Here is a 20,615-nt window from a genome sequence, read left to right as displayed (position 1 = left end):
GATACGTCGAAGCTACAGCCCTTCCGCTGCTGCACCGAATCTCTCTCCGCTGCGAACAATGGGGTGCCCGGTGGATATAAAGCAGCTTCCCTCTTGCGCGTTCTACCGCGACTCGCAAATCCGACACGCGATAATTTGATCAAAGAACAGAGAAATTTGCCTGGCGCGCGGTCCTCTGCACCGTCGCTGTAGCTCGTTGACGAGCGGATACCGTGCGCGCACGTGCATACTCGACGAATCGAATCGAATCGGATGGAATCGAGTCGAAACAAAAGATTTCCGCTTTGCCGTGTACGAGGCAAGGTCTCGGAGAAAGGGAAAGCAAAGGGAAGAGAGGAAGAGGGTGGAAAGAAGGGAAAGAAGCAGATACGACGGAAGAGAAAATTGGTAGGATCTATATAGAAAGGAGGGAAAGCTGGGAAAGCCGCCACAAAGAGAAAAGAAAATGGAAAGGCGGAGCGTGAGAGCGCGCGAGCTTGGAAATCCGAGGGGAGGCGAAGGGGGAGTTCCCGCAGGACACGACCCGGCAAATGAGCCGGAGGATGCAAATCAATCCCACGACGCAGCCCTCCAAATTGTGCACCTACGCTCGAATGCGGCAATCCCTTTTCCGGTAGCTGCAGCTGGCAACTAGGGAGCTACCTCCACGGCGGCGACGGTGACGGCGATGGCGACAGCAGCACCGGTGCCAATGCAAGCGGAAGCGGAGCAACCCCACCCTACCGGATGCCCCCCTTGGGTACGTCGGCTATGCAACGATGTCACTATGCGACCGTGTCGCTTCGCGATGGTGCAACGATCGAGCAACCGAGCAACCGAGCAACCGAGTAACCGGCTAGTTGGCCAACAGACTGTACAAACGACGTCGCGATACAACATCCTACAGCGGAGCATCGACGTATTCCATACGACGGTGCACGGTATCTAACGGTAACGCGGCGTGCAACTACCTTATCGTACTCTTCTCGTCGTTGACTCGACGATATAGAACGCCTACGTTGAAACGTAATCGACCGACTCTCCGTTGCGACGCAATTTAACGAGTTGAGAGAATGGCAGAGAGGAAAGGGGTGAAGCCGACGGGGTAAATTCCGAAAGACGATTACGATCGAGACACGAGGCTAGACGCGCACGACAATAAGAGAAACGACGTTGCATCCAGCCATCTAGGAATGCCAGAGGAGGAATAAAATACGACGCGGATAAAATTTAATCGCTGGTAAACGTAAGCTGGTCTTCTCGCTGCTTTGTTATCGAGACGATCGCCGCAAGCAGAGTGTGTATAATAGATACGGTCCAATTCGAGGATGAAAGTACCGCGTATTAGTCGACGAGTTTTCCAACGAGCGAGTTTCGCCGTCGCGCGTTATCCGCGATCGTTCCGCCGGATACGGTCGATGCTATTACGCGAGGCAGCCAGCGAATCCGAAAAGCAGGACGTATCGCGCCACGGTGACTCCAGACATCGTCGCTCCACTACAACACAAACGTGCCAGTTTAATTACTTTACAAATATTAATTATCGCGTTGCACTCCAGCTCGCGCTCCAGCGGAATAGCCTGTTGCGCTTCGCGATTTTATCGGCGATTCCGATAGCGGAACGCGAACGGTATCGGTGTTGACGAACGACGATCACCGAGGAAGAACGGCAGAGTGGAGGTCGATTCGATTTCGTTACGACGAAGGAAACGATCCGAGGAAAAAGAGGCAGAGACAGAGAGAGAGAGAGAGAGGGCGGAAGAGACGAAGAAACCACGTTTGCTTGTAAAATCTTCCGGACGTTCGATTCCGTGGAATTATCCGAGCTAAAAGATTTCCGGTTTTCGAAGATGGGACGCGAACGGAGAATCCTCCGAGGGACCTTTTTTTTTTTATTCCCCGACGGGAGAACGATGAACGAGAGGAAAGCACTCGATTAGCAAATTGATGCGATTCGCGACGCTACGCTTGGATCGCGGATGTTGATCAATTACCGTAATTGTTGTTCGCCAGGTTGGAAGCTTGTCACGCGACAGTGGCCCGTTCCTTCCTTCGTGCCGGGCATCATTGTAATCACGTTAAAGCGCATACCTACGGACGAACACGTAGCTCGCACGATTCTCGGCAACCGCTGTCTCGTTTATCGTGCGACGCGAGAACCCGAATCGTTTTTGCCTGGCCGTTTCCACCCTTCGCTATACCTGCGTCTCTTCCTTTTCCCGTTGCTTCTTCCCCTTTGTGGATGGAAAAACGTTCACCGGCCTTTTCCAAAACGCAACAACGTTCAGTTACGTAACATTCGCGAACCGCAGAAGACCGAACAGCCGGGATAACGAAACAAAACGAGACACCGAGACCAGATGAGACGATTCCATGGAATATCGGATAAACGAACGAAATCTCCGATATGTAAAGCAAAAAATACATCAAACGCGCGCTCGATACTTCAAATACGTTGCCGGAAACCGGTAACAGTTTCCATTACTCGCACGGCCCAACCATCGAAACGGTCTACTCTGCGACTAATCGAGAAACGATTCCGCGGTTCGTACGCGTCACGACTACCGTTTCATCTGCTTTCGTCCTCGGTCTCGACTAATCGATATTAACCAAGAGAAACGCGCCGAGGATATACAAAGAGAGAGAGAGAGAGAGAGAGAGAGAGAGGAAGGGAGAGAAAACGAAATATTTATTTATTTGTTTAATGGCCATTCTGTTTCATATCCAGTAATCTTGATAGAAATAATTGAAATACGATGCGATGACACAACTATACATGCAAGAAGAACCTCTTCTATATACAAAGACACAGAACGTACATATACGTATAATAGCACCGGCGCATCGAACATTTCTCAGAAAATTCAAGAATCGATACCAGGAAGCGATTAATCGATCAGAACCTTGCGTTTGCAGAGAGTGAAGATTACATGCAAAGTAATATGCTAGCTCTCGTTCGCGAAACGCGTTTGAACGCATTCCTATTACAACATTAAACGTGTGAATTCTTCGCGATCGAGCGTCCCGAACGAGCCTGAATATTCCAGCTCGCCCAACAACTTTGTACCGTTCTTTATTAGAAAGAAACTTCTTACTCTTGCGTATTGTCACGCGCGCGAAATCCCGGGCGCAAACAAATGGATAAACAAATGGTCGAGAAACTATTCAACCGGCGCTTTTCTTAACGATAAGTCACGCATCGTTTGCTCTCTTGTTTCAGATACGACCTAGAAGCGGACAAGCTTTACTCCATCACGTGGTACAAGGATCACGAGGAATTCTACAGATACGTGCCTAGAGGGGAACCTACGAAGCACAGCTATCGCGTCGAGGGCGTTAAAGTTGACGTGAGTTGAAAGCTCTCCTGTGTCCCGCAACGTCGCGCACTCTTGTTCCGACTTTGGTATCTGATCATCGTATTGCCACGTACCACGCGCGCGACATCCGCTGTCCGCGTCTTCTCCGCCTTCTACTTTACGGATTATCTTTGTACAATTCCGCTCGACGCTCGTGCTCGATCGGAGCGCGATTAACCTTCCCGTGATCTCGACCACGGTTCTCTCTGTCTGACTGTCTCTCGCTCTCGCTCTCGCTTTTCTCGAAGACAGGACGAAGACGAATCAACGAGATCCAGAAGGAAGAGAAGCAACGATTCGCGCACGGCGATGCCCCCGTTACGAGAACTAGCAAAGCGAGCGACATCGACGGAAATTCCACTTACGAGCGATCGGTAAAAGTACGGAGGGAAAGAGCAAGCAGTTACTCGGCTCTTTTATCTCGTATCCAACTTCAATATCCAGCGTATCTGTACGCGCGTATAGACGTATTTTTGTATTACGCAATGCGCTGAAACGCGCGCAATTACATCCGCGAATATGCGTCGGTGGTCCGATCTAAGGTAAACATTTCGCGAATGCTTCTCTTTTTTCTCTCACGGCTGTCGACGTGTCGCGAAATTGAGTTCAGTCGGTGGGAAAGTAACGAAGGTTTGCTGGATACGAAAATGACGCGACTCACTACCATGTTATTGTTTTATTTAACAAGTTTACTTTTGGATTATGTTTTTAGCTGGAACTTTTTACGTTACGTACACCGGCGTTTATAAGCGAACCACTCGGAAATATAATGAAAAGCATAAAGAAGCGACCACGTTACAAACGCTATTTTTTAAATTTGCCTCGAGACTTGCTGTTACTTGCGTGCCATCCACTTGTAATAAATCAACTCGTGGAAAACATCGACAACACCTGTACCTGTGTAACGAAACTGAGAAATTAACGAAAACTAGAGTTCGCTGGTTTGTCTACCGAGAAGCTGAGCCGCGTGACAGAACGTCTACCAGTCCCGTGTAACAGATTCGCAAAGGAAAGATTAATCGATCGGTATCGCGTGTTTATGAAATCCGTTTGAAACGATCTGTCGCAACACTGAGCCAACGTGTAATATATTTAAAGCTCTGGTCAAATAATTCCTCGATTCTTCTGCGAGTCACGCAAGGATAACGACTGGGAGATCGTAAGCGTCGTTTATGCGCATACAGAGTCGTAACAAGTGGCTGCAAGTTGACGAGAAATTGGCTGGCTGATCGTAAAGACGTTCGTTTACTCTGATACTGAACGAACAACGAAACCAATATCACCGGCAGTGCGGAGAATTTGCGTTTTTGCGAGTCTCGTTCAAAGGAGAAAAGGTAGAACATTCGCGTACGCGTACAAATGCGACCAGGTGACGATAAACTAGGAGAGTGTTCGAATATCGAAGCGTTTCGTGTCACGCGATGAACGTAAAAGTCAGCCATTACCGGTTCCTCGTGTAACCATCGGTTCATGAGTATCAGGATATTTACGAAACTTCTGAGTTACAAAATTTCTTCGGTTTCTACCTTTCGTTTATATACGTTTCTCAAATTTTATCTGTCGAGGTTATTTGACGTGTAAACGGAGAAACTCGCGGATAAATTTTAAGGTAGAAAATATACTTAAATAGAAGCGTAATTCTAAGTAAGAATACAATTTCAACTGGTCCAGATCCGCACGCTAGCTGTGTTACCCGATAACTGAAAACCCCGAAGCCAACGTCGCCTGTCTACCGTTTACGGTCTGTCTTCGTCGCAGTCTTTCGTCTATACGCTGTCGATAGCTTCGGCGCTTGAGAAAACTAAACAGACCAGATGTAGAGTTTTCTTAGAAGTGGTGACCACTTCGACATTATCGATATTAATTATGACGATCTTGTTTCGTTGGAGCGTTGATCGAGCAACGTTCCGTGAATATAAAACTCTGGTCGATTAATCGTCGTTTCCATAGCTTCCTCGACCCTCGGACAAAATGTCAGGTTACGTACGATATCGGCGCGTGTTCTAGAACCCGCGAGCAAGAACAGAGACCTGGAATTCGACCGCGGTAACGCGGCCGATCACCATGCGGAATGTAAAACCGAGTCGCGCGCTTGTTCGTTGAAGAGATGGCTCGTCCACGGCCGAGACGGCACCCAGCTTTGAACGTAAGAAGCCTCTATTCAATTTCCCTTTCCGAATTTTATTCCACGTCGTCTATAAAAGTATTTCATCGAACCAGTTGGAATGGACGGAGTAAAAAGGGCGAAGGAACGACGGGGTGGAAAAGCATAAAGTTCGCGATACGTTTCGATATACGTCGACGAGGTGGATGCGCGTTGTCCCCGTACAGGTGGAACGAGGTCGCCTTTATCGTGCCGAATAAATGTTTGACGAATCGGGACGAGACTAGGAAGAGAGAGAGAGAGAGAGAGGGAGCGAGATCGCCGCCATCTATCGTGACTGAAGGAAGAGCCACGCGGTGTAAAGTCGGAAAGGCGGAGGAAAAGCTCGGAGGTTAAGAGGAAGAAAGAGCTGTGGGTGAAGGATAGGAGCAACCGTTGGCTAACCGATCGATTTCTCGGATCGCGCGATGTGGTCCCGGAGGCCGTGGAAGGCAGAAACGGATCGCACGAGACTCGTCTATTCTCGGTACGATACGTCCGCTTCCGATTCGCGTTTTGGAAGGCACGAAAGTTCCGTTTTCCTCGACGCTCGTTAATATCGGCCGACGCGTAACGAGCATTACGTGAGTCGAATCGGCTCATCCTTTTGCTCCGTTCTCGAGATCCAGAAGAGAAAAGGAAGAGAAAGAGAGAACAGCTATTAATCTGACTCGGTCCAATGGCTCTCCGATATCGACAAAGAAATTTCTCCGTGGACAAAAGCGAGCGTGTCTTTTCACCCCTTCCATCCGGACCATTCCTCCACTTGGATACGCTCACGTGACACTTATTGGAGTAGCAGGAATTAAGTGGATTTAGCGGGCGGACTCGTATATTTTTGCTCGGGCTCTCGACTTTTAATTTTCCCTCTCATTCCCCCTCCCCTTTTGCTCCGTTACGTAACACCACGCTTAATTTCACTATCTGAAAATTTTAAATCGTGGCCCCGATTCCCCGCGTTTATTTAACTCTGCCTCCGCTCCTGCCGCGCTCGTCCGGTTAAAGGTCGACTTTACGAAGAATAGAAGAAAACCGAATGGCAGGACAAGCTGCGATTACCCCGCGAACGCGCAGGGTATCGTGGCGGACTAATCGACGACTAGCGGAAGCGATTAAGCGCTTTATCGACCAGAGATCGTTTTCCCGACGACGCAACGCTTTCACGCCGTTTTCCCAGCGTCAACCATTTCGAAACGTCCCACGGTAATCCCCTCGTTCGTTAATTCCCTGTTCGCTAAAGACGAAGAATGTGTGCCGCGGTTCCCTTTGAAATCGTGTTTCGTATCGGAGCGAAACTTTTCATCGGCTAGGAATCGAAGTCTCAAACCTCGAGCTCTCTCGCCGATGCTTTCGCGAAACTTTTTCCCTCTGTCTTGCTCTTTCGTTCGAAAGTTTGGCCTTCCGAGACAGCGATCCTCTCGTTCCGTGTCACGACGCGTTTTCAAGAAATGTAGCACACGCGAAACACCGGCGAAGAACGAGTCACGTTTTATCGGAACGCATCCGACGATGCAGCGACGTGCCGCGTTTCTCGCTGAATCGCAGACACGCGTGTCTCTCTATCTCTTTTTCCCTTTGCTCCCCGAGCGACCTAAATCGTTCGGCCGAAGAGTCGCGTTCACCGGACGAAATAACCCCGAAGGTAATGCGATTCTCTCCGACATTTCGACTTCCCTTCACCCTGCTCCCTTGTTTTCCCGCAACTTTTCTCCCCGTTCTCCAACGTAAATCGATTTGTCGATGAAGAAAGTTTGCGTTCGACCGAGTCTCACCGCGGCGGAATAAACGTCGACGTTTCCCCGCGATCGCTAAAAACTTGTCGGCAACTCGATCTGCGCGCTCCTCGCCCAGATTCCGTTGGACTTCGTCGGACGATCGGATCGTCGCGACGCGGACCGACCGCGTGCAAACGGGAACGAAGAAAGGGGAATATTCGTAACGTTGGAGCAGAAAGACTCGCGCGTAGGGTAAACGGATTAGCAACGTCGCGATTCCATCTATTGCGGGTCTTCCCTTTCCGTGCGAGCTTCCAGCGATCGGATGAATCGCGATCGGATGCCTGCTCGATCGCGTCGCGACACCCCTGGTTACGATAAATACCTTTTCCGATTGAACTTCTCGAAATAACGCAGATCCCTCGTACTTAACACCGTTATACTTTGCATCGTCACCGCGTTCGACGCGATGTCTCGCCGACGTTCAGTTAGTCTCGTCAGGCATCGAACGACTCGCGCTGGAAACACGTTTGTTACGTAAAGAGGAGGATGGAAAATTTCGTTCGACGTTGGTCACGAAGGTTAGAAATCGTGGCATAAAACTCGTACAAAACGTGTTTAGCCGCTTTCGCGATGCTTGGCAACGGTATCGAAATTGTTAGCGAAACATGGAACGTGTACAACCGGGACGCAGGGGACGGCAGACTGACGCACCTCTGAGCAACGTCGGCTCAGCGACGTACCTTTTCTACTTACCGGTGGAACAAGTCCGCCGTACCCATCTATCTCGCCGAAATAACTTTCAGTACGTAGAGCGGGTACCGGCGGCGACTATGGCAATAAATCGATATAAGCGCGTAAGCCTCTTACCTACCTAATAGCGTAATATTCTGTCTATGAAGAATAATTTCAAACGGCGTGTGGAAAACGCAGCAGCGAGCCACGCGAAGAGCTGGACGGTGGCGTTGGACGCGTCGAAGAGTGGCAAAGCTTCGGAAAAATTGGTGCGAAAATGTAACGGTGGCTGTTTGCTCGCTCGATCAAACGAGAAGCTCCATCTCGTTCCATTTGTATCGGTAAACTTTGGTACGGAGAGGGAAAGACTCGCTCTCGTCGATGGAACGCGGGTCGACAGAGGCAAAGGGTTTTTTCCAGGTCGACAGAGAAGTGCGTCGACACACGGAGCCTGGCATCGATCTCGCCTGCCGCGGCCACGAGATCCCCTTTGAAAGATAAAGCGATCGTTGGCAGCCCCAGGTTGCTTCCTGTCGCGGATAGCCCAGAGAGAAAACACGATCGAATCGAACAATTAGCGTTCGATCTGGGTTCGCCGATCGCCTAAACGCCTATATTTGGTCGTTCGGTACAGCGAGTCTGAACATTCGGGTCTTCTTCGGCAACGATTTCTAGAGGTTGCTCCTCCGTTTGTTTGCAACGAGGTCTCGCACGATGTTTCCAAGGTTTCAAACAATCTCTGTATCACGCAGTTAGTTTGCGCGTAGTTTACTCATCCAGTTCGGAATAAAAATCGTCCTTGTAGCTCGTCGAGAGATCGGTTCTTCGAGAAAGGTTCCTATCCATCCGATCGATGCTTCGTAACCGCGAGCGTCGACGATTAACATGGAAGATTTATCGAACAACTTCTCGTTTGTTGCAGCACCGAAAATCCAACGACAAGGAGGTGCTGCTGCAGGACGTGAGCCTGCACAGTAGCGGACGGTACAAATGCGAAGTGAGCGCGGAGGCTCCTAGCTTCAACTCGGTCAGCGCAGAAGCCAGCATGGAAGTCGCAGGTGAGCGAACCAGTCTGCGTCAACCGTCTCTCCTACTCTGATCTCTTTCCGTCTCGCTTTGAATCCGTCCCCGGGTTGCTCGGCTAGTTAATAATCCTTTGATCACCGCTATCGAGCCGCCGTAATTTGCGCCAAGCGTTCGCCATTTCCGAGTTTCGGTCTTCTCTGGTATTCGAGGGCAACGTAAACGGGCAGAAGGAAGAAAATCATCGGTCAAATATTTCCGCAGCGTCGTTCTGCGAGACGGATGGATGGATGTCAACGTTGGTCCAAAGTGGAATCGATCGAGCCAAAAACAGACTGTCGGCTTTCGCTCCGCTTTAAAATCGATCATAGGGACGATCAAGGTGTACCTGTGTACTGGAACGAAACGAGGATACCTGGCGACCCATTACCGTGAATAGCCGTCGTGTGGCTTCGGCTTTGGCTGGCTCGCGCTTCCATCAACCTGCACTCTAGACCTACGACAACAGAAAACTTCGATCTTTCTTTGGAGCGTTAAATTTTAGGGTCGCGTAAAGACGAGGCAAAGTCCGACGAATATTACGGGGATCGTAACGCGGAGCAGCAGACGCGTGGATGGATGGCAGCGGCGCGGAACGGAGAAGGAAGAGACGGGAAACTATAAACGAAAAGGAAAGGCTTCTCGACCGTAAAAGCATCGTCGGCTCGGTTCTCGGGAAAGGAGTCGCGACGCGGCAGACTAAAGGGCCGCGCACCGCCTTCGAAAGCTTTCCCGTGGCGTCTTCGAAAACGATGAAATTTCCTTTCCGCGTCGTGTTCCTCTTCTCGTAGTCCGGCCGCGCTCTCCGACCCATGCACGATCGATAACCCACCACGTACCCGCCATTACCGTACCTTTACCGACCTCGTGGAAAATTTGGTACACGGCAAATAACCCGCGGCCATCGTTCGTGCCTCTGCCGAATTCCTCCTTCTTCCGATCTTTCTCCTTTTCTATCCTTTTCTTCCTTTCGCTCTTCTTCTCCTCCTTCCACCCTCCTCCGTTTCCTTCCTTCCTTCCTTCCTTCCTTCCTTCCTTCCTTCCGCCAAGCATCCCTTCGTTCGAACCGCAAGTGTCGACGCAAACGAAAAGCTAACAAGAAACCGCATGCCACGGTCCTTCGAGCCTCTCTTTGCCAACGTTTACTCCACCCAGTCTAAAGTCGCGTAACCAAAGATTTTCGCGTTTCTCGTAAATTTCAATTTGCTGCTCATTCTCGCTCCGACGAGGAATATCGCGTACGCCTCGCTTCGAATACGCAAACTTGTTCGCGGTATAGGAAAGGGGAAGCGCGCGGATAAAGTCTCCCTTTCTCTCTCTCTCTCTCTCTCTCTCTCTCTCTCTCGATAACGAGAAGCAAAAAAGCGAGAAGGAGAGAGGAGAAGCAAGGTCCCGTTGTAAGGCGAATCGTGTATCTTTGCGCGTAAGGTTGAACGCGACGCGCGAAAGGATCAATCCGGCAGCAGTCGCGAATGGCTTCGTTGAATATTCCAAGCGGGGTGTCGTGACAGCTTCGAAGGCTTATCGAGGGGATGAACTTTTATCGCGATCGTGCTCTCGAAAACGATCCGACGGCGGAACGTTTCCTCCAACTGGTCCAGATTAAATCTCGAGTCGCGAACGCTGGCAATCTTGCTAAGATATTCGAGAAATAGGAAGAGCTTCGATCGCGTGTCGATCGATCTACGCGACGGTACGCGTGCTCGCGCAATGGAAACGTCGGCATCGATCGTTCGAATCCGCGAGTGATTTTTCCCATGTACGATACTTACGTCGGATTTTTCGTTACGTTGCATCGATCGAGCAAACTAAAAGCAAGCGAAAGAGACAGCAGATGATTCGCGGTATTCCGAAAGGACTGTCTAAATACGAAAAAGTCGTTGGTATTGATACGTGCAACGATCGAATCGAAAATACGTGTAAATTAGGTCGTTGGGGAAGTTCGTAACGAAGAAGAGATATTTGCGGATAACGTGTCTTTATAGAAGCTTCTTTCACGGTAACGTTTCGCTATTTATAGCGGAATGGAATTGAATACATCGATTGATTTTATATTCGTCGGTACACAAGATTCTCCCTTTGTTGTTCGCAATCGTCTTTTCTCTCGGATATTCTTCGACTTTTCCCGTAATTACTGCATTTAAGAGAATTCGGCGTTCACTTGCTTCACAGAAGAATAACAAATGATTCTTTTTCAATTTTGGCAACGTTATGTCGTGTGTATATTTTCGAACCACTTAATATTGCAATGCCGTAACGAGTGCAAACAAAGTGGTCTCGACCGTTTCAAGGAATGTCATTTAGTCGTCGCTGTTTCTCGCGAGAGATGACGTTTGCAGCGATTTATTTGACGCGTGACGGATCCTGCAGATGAAAATCTGTATCAAAGTTTTACGATAAAGCATTAACTTCGGACAGCAGTCAGAAATAATCGATTATCAACCGCATATACCTACGAATAAAAGATATACGTCGTACACGTACGTACGAGGAGAAGTGAATTTGACTTTGTTCGAAGGAAAACAGAAGGATCGTGAAACGCGTCGACTGGTTAATTATTTTTGTCGCAACGAAATTAATGCGACGGTTGAAACTGACTAAATTGGACAGCGTAATAAAAAATAAGCAAAATCGTGGCCTGTTCCCGATCAAATACTATACACGCAACAGATGAGTTCCTCCTTTGTAGGGGATGAGCGTGGAAAGCGTCGTTGAATTTTGGTCGTTAACGAGGAGGTCCTTATCGTCGTTCGCGTAGATCGCGTTACAAACAGAGCCTTTAAATTAGAAAAGCCACGAGACGAAGCGAGACAGAGAGTAGAGCGGAGCGTGGATAGCAGCGAGAAGAATAAGCGACCGCGCGTAAATGTTCTCGATGTGATTGCAGTTCTGCCGCAAGACGGGCCGTCGATAACGGGCGAGGAGAAGGTTTACGCGACCGGCGACGTCCTCGGACTGAATTGCACCAGCGGCAAGTCCCATCCCGCCGCGACGCTCAAATGGTTCATCAATAGGGAGCAGGTGAGAGAAACGCGAGCGTTCCGTTCGCCTCGTCGGAACTTCGAGAAGCGGAATCGTCGAATAGGCTTTTGCGTGTTCGCCGGTGTAATGGCCGATATGTCGAGAGTTATATATTTTAGCACGGCTCGAAAGTTATAGATTTAGACTTTAGAGAGAGACAGAGACAGAGAGACAGAGAAAGAGAAAGAGAGTCCGAAAGCGTGCGGATAGGCGAACCGTGACGACGGTGCAGGACCTAGAGATCGTTAAACGGATGAGCGAGCGAGGGAAGACGCGGAGAGAGGCGCTCAGAAATGACGATGGCAGAGGCAACGATACCGGCAACGACGACGATGCTTGATGAGCCAAAGCTCCAATTAACGAGCTGTGGGAGAACGCGCGCGTAGTAGGGCGCCAGTCGACTCTACATCCGCCTCGCTGCACCAACGTGCCACCGCCAACCACCGCTTTCCGGGAACGTCCTCTTTTGCCTCGGCTACTCTCTGCAACTCGACGACTTTTCGACTCTCTCTCTCTCTCCCTCTCTCTTCTCTTTTCAGGGAAACGAGAGCCAACGAAGAATAATTCGAGAAACAGAGGCAAGGAGAGATTGCTCGAAAGAAAGAAACCGCGAGGAGGAGAGAAAGACGAGAGACGATGGGCGGAAGAAGGAAATTCGGGCAACTCGGTTAACTGCTAATTAATCCGCGTCACGTAGTCGAAGAGAATCTAATTTGTCCGCGAGAAAAAGTCGGCCGAGTCGAACCGGTCGAACAAAAGAACGCCGCGATCGAATCTCGCGTTTTCGATCGTCCGCCTCTCGCGGTGGATCGCCGGGCCGCGAGGTCTCGTCACTCCGAGGATTTAAAAATATAATCCGCAAAGCGCAGGCAGTTGAAGCGAGTAGACACGAGCTCGCAAGTTGTGCGCGTTTAAAGATTACGTCGATGAACGTCGGTGCCCCTTTAGGGCTTCGCAGCGAATCGCGCGCGCCGCGACGGCTCGAAAAGTTTCCTATTATCCCGCTCGTCGTCTCCCACCTCCGCGTTGCTCGAGCAAAACTTGCCAACCTTCTCGACGATGTCCATTAGGAGTTGAGCGAGTTTAGCGCGCCACTTAACGCGAGTGTAATATCGTTTCGAAAACGTTCTCGTCGTGACGACTCTCGAAAGATTCGGCGACAAAGCCGACGGGGATGGCCGCAAGAGGCCTTCGACTTTCCACGGCCCGCGGCCCTCGATCGCTCGCGTTCCGCCTCCGGCTGCACTTAATCTTCGATTCTCTTTCAATTACCCGGCTTCGGGCGGTCGAGCGAACAATCCTTTCTAAGGCTGCGCCTTCTTTCCTCTCTCCGTTCGTCATCGACTTTGGAATTTACTGAAACGCGCCGACGTGTTCGGCGGATCGATCGATCCGTTCGATCGGAAACGAGGAAACGAGAAAACGGGAAACGAAGAGCGAAGGAAGAGGAACGTTGTTAAATTGCGAGAGTACGCGCGAAAGAAACGAGAGATAGGTGGCTCGACGAAGTTCGGCGAAGGAGGAACGAAAATAGGACGGAGGCGCGATCAAAGGGATCGAGAGAAGCAGCGCGAGCCGAGGAGAATACGGCTTAAAAATGATTTAATTTCGAGGCTCGTTTATCTCTCGGTCTCCGGTCCGCTCCCCCTTTCGCGAACAGATTCACGGAAGAAGCGGATGAAAATGAAGACGAGGATGAAAAAGGAGAGGCGATATAGTTTCGATAAAACGAGGACAGCGTGCGCAGTGTCGGTTCCGTGCTACGGAATCCTTAGGACTCGCGCGCCAACCTTCAACGAGCAGATTTTCTCGGCAAACGTAGCTGCCGCGCGCCGGCCTTTCATTTCGCGAAAGCGAGACGAAGTTCTTTGCTCGGGTAGCCCGCGGCTGCGAATCTCGTTTGCTCTCGGAGGAAATCTCGTCGCTGCGACGTACCGCGGCCTTTCGACTTGGCGTTTCGATTCGAAGCGCGGCGCTTCCACTCGCTCGCCTTCCATCGCCGGTACCGACGGCGTCTAAAACATTTCCTACGCGCGATGAAATATTCGAATCACTTCGAACGTGATTCGGGGCCTGAAACTCTAGTTGGCGTCTCGATCGCCAATCACGAGACGTCGCGCGTCGTTTCGTTCTTCGTTCTCGCGAGCGTTGTCGCTTCTTTCGCTCGTTTCCTGTAACTCGTCGATGTTCGGTCGCGAGAATTCGACACTGTCGCGCGACGATAAAAAGGAAGTTCGACCGGATCGTCGAGGCTGATCGCCCTGACGATCTCTCACACGCTGCAACTCGTGGAACACGTCCCGTCGCGTTTGTTTCAGGTGAAACCAGACACGGAAATGGTGTTCGAGCAGCACGGACTTTATTCGGTGATATCCAGTTTACGACTGCAATTGGAACCGGATCACATCGCCGGCGACAAAATAAACGTCAGGTAATTCCGCCCTGGACAATCTCCTCCCCACCCATCACCACCACCACCACCACCAACACTCACCAACACTCATATCATCACCGCCACTCTGCCATCAATGCCATCGCTATCATCATCAACAGCCCGATTCGTCCAGCCCCGACGATTAATACGTCTCTATAAATTTTGTCGAAGATGCGAGGCGACCGTGGTATTGGACTCGATGTCGGACAAGCCACGCTTCGAGACGCGCACAACGGAAGTTTTCGGTAAGCTCTGCCTCGTTACGAACTCCGCGACAATTCTCCGTTCGGCTAGTTGCACGCGAAAATATGGCTATCGCGATATGCGTACACATATATGTGACAAGTACCCACACGTATATAACAGCTATAAACGTATATTTTATTTTCCAACGTGTGCATATCGTATAGATGCATTTGGTAAGACATATTTAATGACTAAATTGCGTGTGCGTAGTTCGTTACTCGAATGGCAACGATTTTTACCGGAGGCGTAAATAAACTCGATATTGATACAACTCGTCTATTTTTATTGAAACAGAGTTCATTACTGCACCATCGTACTTATTAATTCCATTTTGTATATTTTAATTACGGATATATCGAACTGTAATCGTTTTATCCCGCGTGTAACGATCATAGCTACGTATAGTAGGACGTTCTGACGAGATTAAGAGGCAATAGGCAACGTTAGGTTGTCCGAAGAGTGTCTTTCTTTTACAAACCCGTCTTTTGCAACGATACATCTTTATACAAACACGAAACCTGGTCTGTCGAACGTCGTGATCTTTATTCCGATAGAACGAAATGGTATTCGATAGAACGAAACGTAATTCGATAAAATAATACAAAACAGAAATCCATTATTTCCTTATAAAACGAAAGAAACTTTTCGGACGACCTAATAGTAAAAACCGACGTTCGTAATCGTCGAACTTTGTAGAAATATCTGGACGAGCTCTCAGTTTTCGTGTGTTTCGATCTCGGAATTAAAAGTCTCGAACCGAGTGCGCAAAATATATTTTTCGACGCGCCGCCGAATTTTGACAATTAATTTATACGAGCGACGAGACGAAAAAGCCTGAAAATCGCAGTCTTAGACGGCTGCTACGTATACAGGGTGGTTGGTAACTGGTGGTACAAGCGGAAAGGGGGTGATTCTACGCGAAAAAAGAAGTGGGAAATATAGAATAAAAATTCTTTTTTTTAATTTTTCCATCGCGACAACGATCTACAGCGAGATCCGTTATAACGAGACGCGACAAAGTGCACGCGTACCGAGCCAAAATTCAAAGTCGGTTTTCTCGAAAACAAAGCCTCGAACGAAAAATTGTTATTCTATATTTTCGACTTCTTTTTTCGCGTAGAATCGCCCCCTTTCCGCTTGTACCAACCACCCTGTATATCGTGCGTTTACGTGCGTATGTTCGCGTGAAACCAGCCGTCCGGTTTCCCTTTCTCGTGTCCCACAACGCGTCTTTCGTTCGCTTCTCGCCGGCCGCGTTCTCTTTCGAAAAATGGACGAACGAAGGAGAAGCGAGAACCGTCGAAACGACGGACGCGTTAATTAACGCGTGCCTGACGGCGCGAGAAACGATTACCTCGTTATTTCCGAGCGAAAGAGGCGCAACCCCGTAGAAAGCGAGAAAGAGAAGGGGAAAGGGAGGACGCGAGGAGTCACTTTCGCAGGAAATTAAGCATCGTTCGCGCGCTCTAACGAATTAAGGATGCTTTACGATCGTCGGTGTCCGTGGAACGGACCTGCACCGGCCGCAAAGTCGGCCCGAGCTTCCCTCGAGAGGCGCGCGCTCGCCCCAACTACCAAAATTAAAACAATAATTTACGCTCGTTTACCTTTCGCCTCGGTTTCTCCTTTCTTTCTTGTTCAACGCGAGCGATCAATTGCGTACATTAGGTTACGATTACGATCGATGTAGATGGTTCTGGCTGACTAAGCAAATAGAATAAAAAGTTCGTCGAGTTAACGAAGCCCCGATATTTGAAATTTTACCTTCGCGCGGATTAATTCCATCAAACTCGTTACGCGTGTACGCGGCGGCTGGCGAAAATACTCGAATATTTCTAGGAACTTTCGCGTGTACATCGTAGGAAACATTTCGAAGTTTCGGAAACTTATGGAAACCTTTTACGAATACATTGCGTATTACGCACAGTATTTCGAATTTCATCGCCGTTGTAACGAGTTGCGAGTATCGTGGATGTAACGTTAGAGTTTCGAACAAACTGGAAAATCTATATTAAAGCTACGGATATTTAGTACAGTGACATTTTCGGCAATAACCCCAGATATCGCTCTCTCGAATGGAGGTTCTGCCGTGCTTGATTATTTTTGGCACTGCTTCGGAACATTGGTCGGTGGGAAAATTCGTCGTAATCGGAATCGTGGCCTTAGTTATGCCCGATCACGTCGCACGAATTCTACGACGACGAACGAAATCGCGTGGGTCGCCACGCGATTCGGAATGAAAATTAAAAGAGGTGGAAATAAAACATAATCGAGTGGAAGTAGCGTTTGCAGAGAACGATCGATCGCAAAGGGAATGGGAAATTTGGTCGCCGCCTCTCGGACGGGACGCCCGTGAAGGGTAAACGTCGGCCGAAATCGCCAAAGGGGACGGTAGCGGAAGCGAGAGAGCTTCGCGCAAAGGGAAAAGAGAAAGAGAGAGAATGGCGAGCGTCTCGACGAAATTGCTCTTAACGATCTTCGATTTTCTCGTTAGACCGAGTCGTTCTTGGAAGCGACGTACGTCGCGTTGCCGCATTCGCCGCTCTCGCTCTCGCTCTCGTTCCTCTCCACCCTTTGCATCCTCGCGACTCTGCTACCTACCAAATTCTCCTAGGCCGAAACTTTTCGAGAAGATCGAGGCTAAACGTCCAGGAACAAAGTTCCAATCGTATCGGCTTAAAAACTTGAAATTTCCGCTTTGACGAACCTCGGTCGTAAACGTTGTTCTCTTCTCGCTTGCTTCTTCGAGTCTAGGTTTCCTTCGACTAATTGGCATGCATACTTTACCAGGCGATGCGAAACACTTTGACACTTTCTTCTTAATACCAGTGTTTCGTAGATCGAACTCGTTAAATTCGCTGAATACAAAAGTTGCATTTTTGCTCGGATTTCAAAAATCGACAGCTAAATTATCCGCCAGGAACTTTTCCGCGTGAACACCGGATGCCAAGGTGGATCGAACAGCGCGTGTATATCGAAAAGTAGACAAAAGTAGAGCGAACAGAAAATATTCGAAGATATTTTCAGGGATCGGTTCAGTGGCACGCTCCGCGTTATTAGCAAATGGATTAGCACGCTGAAACGTATTATACGTATTTATAAAGACCTCGTGGAGGTTTTCGACGATCAAAACGAAACGCGTCTTCTGCTAAATGTTTCAGTGGAAGGACAGGGCAGCCTTGCAACGCCTTCCGTGTGCCTGACAGTAGCCAGCGCGCTACTTCTCCGACTACTGCCAACCTTGGTCTAGGAATAAGAGCGTGCGAACCGCGCGCGGCCGGCCGCGTTCGCGTCCACGAGACGCAATTGCCACGCGCGCGACTGGACTCCGTCGAGCAGGAAAGAAGAGAAGATGAGAAACACAAGGATGGAAGAAGAAAGAGACGGATGGACGATCATACCTGGCGATCAAATGCGAAATAATAGGGAAATATCGTTGGAACGCAGAATGAAAACACGGCAACGATCGAACAAACACGGAATTGGAAGGCGGGTCGGAACCGAAAAAATTCCGGTTCGCGGAATTGGCGAGGGACGAGTATCGCTTGGCTACTTGGCCGATGGGTGATGATCGATCGGGGCACCGGGGTCGCCGTGAGGCAATCGCGGGGCAGTCGCGGGCCCGGGAGAACGCGCGCGCGGATTATCATCCCGTTGGACGGCACGCGACTCGAAAATACGATTTACGAGCCTGTAAGCGGATTAATTTGGACGATTCGACGTGCACGGGATAGCGTAAATATTTGTCTGGAGCGCGTAGGGAAGCGAGTCGGCTATTCTTTCGCGGCGATTCCGATAGAAATCCGCGACGAGCGAGAGCCGCGGCCGAGCGAGGCGTCTCGACGATCCACCCCGCGCATATCCGTGTTTCTCTCGCATGACGCGCATCCGCGTAGCACGCAACGATACCTACGTGTACTCGTTATACGGCTTCGAAGCTTTTAACTCCCGTTGTAATTCCGAAAAGTCGGGACGAGATCGGTCGCGCGGTTCTCGCTCTCCAACCAAGAACGAACGAACGAACGAGAAACCAACGGACTTTCGCTTGCCTTCGCGTCCGCGACTTCTCTCTTTGTGTCTGTATACTTTGTACATAGCTGCGACGCCTGCACGCGCGTACATCTGCCGTTATCTACGAAAACTAGGTACACCTCGTCGAACATTGCGATAGAGAAGAAAAAACATTGGATCGCGAACCTTATTCGCGCTCTCCGTAGAAACGTAGACAACGTGGCGCGGCGTTTTTCCAAAGAAAACCAGATCCGTCGCTCGTTTAAAAACGAGCTACGATCGGGGCTGCGCAGTCGAACAACTCCCCGAAACTACCGAAAATCGGACAGAGATTACGTACTTGTGTGTATGGCCTAATGTATATACGTATACATAATATATATATATATATATACATACATATATATATATTTCGCATATTTAGTAAATAAATCGTATTTCATTACAAAAGCGATTCTCAAGCCCGACACGTCCCGCCGAATACACCGTGGGTTGGTACTCCTCGGGCTAAATAATAATATCACCTCAGCCGCGATTCACTGGAAACCTCGATCCTGGTATACTATACGATGGGTCGTTGGTGTTCGTTGCCTCTGGCCGGGCGTGTACCCACGGCCCATTATCTCCTGCCCATTTACGTGTACGCGGAACAGACGAGCGCGATTAGAAGATCTCGGCGTGTTCCGGTGGCTCGATCGGCTTTCGCCGTCGGACGTGGAGGATCTCCGGCTGTTCCAGTGGTCGAGAAAGAATTAATGGTCGTTCGTGCCACGGGACAATACGGGGCAGAGGACGCGCGGGGATCGTGCAAGGGGCGCCCCTTAACTCGATACCAGAAGGAAATTCTCGAGAGGATAAACGGTCGGTCGACGCGAACCGACGCGAGTCTCCCGGAAGACGATCGATGCTAATGGCCCGTGCCAGACCAGACGGCCTGCCTCGTCCTTTGAATATGTATCGACGCGTGCTCTCCCTTCGTCTTTCGTCGTTTCGCCTTTCTATTTTCACCTTTCGACGCAAACAACGACAGAGGCTTGTTCGTGCTCTCGTCTTCGTCTATCGGAGTGCGCGCGATACCTCGCGATTCTCGCGACGACGCAACGGTCCGAACGAGGAGGCGACGAGAGTGCCAACCATCGAATCCGATTACGAGCGGTTAGCATTCGGCGCCGGCTCGAATTTGCTCGATTTGTAAGCGAGCGAGTGTGTTGGACGTTCGTCGACGAGTCGAATTGGCGAAACGGCAGACGAGTTTGGCATCGAGGAGACCAGGGAATCGATGCGCGGCAATTATAACCGCGTCGTTGTCCCTTCTCCTTCCTTTCTCCTCTCTCTCTCTCTCTCTCTCTCTCTCTCTCTCTCTCTCTCTTCCTCGTTCCATTCTTCAAATATCCATTCTCTCTCTTTCAATTTACCTCTCTCGGACGGCTCATTGACTTTTTGTTCGTCACGATACACCGAAAATACACGTATGACGCGTAACAGGGAGTGGGAGGAGGAGAAATAAAGTCGATATCTCTCGGTATTACGTAGTTGGGGCCAATGACCGGGAAACGGGGTCGCGATCTCTTAAGTCGTCCGCGAGATCCTTTTTTAAAGTATTCCACTGACCCGACCTTAAAACGAACTGGCTCCACGATTCCTCGTACTCGACCGAGCACGAAAGAACGGTTAGCGGCTAGTTACCCGAGAAAGCCAGCGATCGACGTCCAACGTTTCTTGGACACAGAGACTTTTATTAAAATTATTATAATCTCGCGCGAGCACCCCAATAGATTCTTCGTTTCGATCGAAATTGAATCTCGAGTTGATCGATATTCCGCTCTCGTGGTCCTCCTGCTGTCTTGCCTTACCTTTAATTAACTTCTTCGCCGGGGCAGACTCGTTCTTCTCTTTTTCGTTTCGTTGCGACG

General features: G+C 49.8%; 1 protein-coding gene across 6 annotated transcripts in view; it reads left to right on the top strand.

The window, feature by feature from the left end:
* Nucleotides 1-19,096, top strand: part of LOC117205517 — a 142,686-nt gene extending 123,590 nt beyond the window's left edge. For 5 of the 6 annotated variants that reach the window (XM_033443988.1, XM_033444025.1, XM_033444034.1 and 2 more), the window contains 6 exons: nucleotides 3,200-3,326; nucleotides 8,851-8,986; nucleotides 11,878-12,011; nucleotides 14,330-14,442; nucleotides 14,617-14,690; nucleotides 17,853-19,096. In XM_033443988.1, coding sequence (XP_033299879.1) covers nucleotides 3,200-3,326; nucleotides 8,851-8,986; nucleotides 11,878-12,011; nucleotides 14,330-14,442; nucleotides 14,617-14,690; nucleotides 17,853-17,941 — 673 coding nt within the window. In that variant the 3' untranslated portion in view covers nucleotides 17,942-19,096. Of the gene's footprint in view, nucleotides 1-3,199; nucleotides 3,327-8,850; nucleotides 8,987-11,877; nucleotides 12,012-12,550; nucleotides 14,078-14,329; nucleotides 14,443-14,616; nucleotides 14,691-17,852 lie in introns of those variants that run through there. The other variant, XM_033443995.1, reaches the window with a different exon arrangement.
* Nucleotides 19,097-20,615: the final 1,519 nt, after the last annotated feature.

Source organism: Bombus bifarius, unplaced genomic scaffold (assembly GCF_011952205.1).
Source record: "Bombus bifarius isolate JDL3187 unplaced genomic scaffold, Bbif_JDL3187 scf7180000007966, whole genome shotgun sequence".
In the NCBI taxonomy this organism is placed as follows: domain Eukaryota; kingdom Metazoa; phylum Arthropoda; class Insecta; order Hymenoptera; family Apidae; genus Bombus; species Bombus bifarius.
The sequence above is the reverse complement of the archived record's forward strand: the minus strand, read 5'-3'. Positions and strand labels throughout refer to the sequence as shown.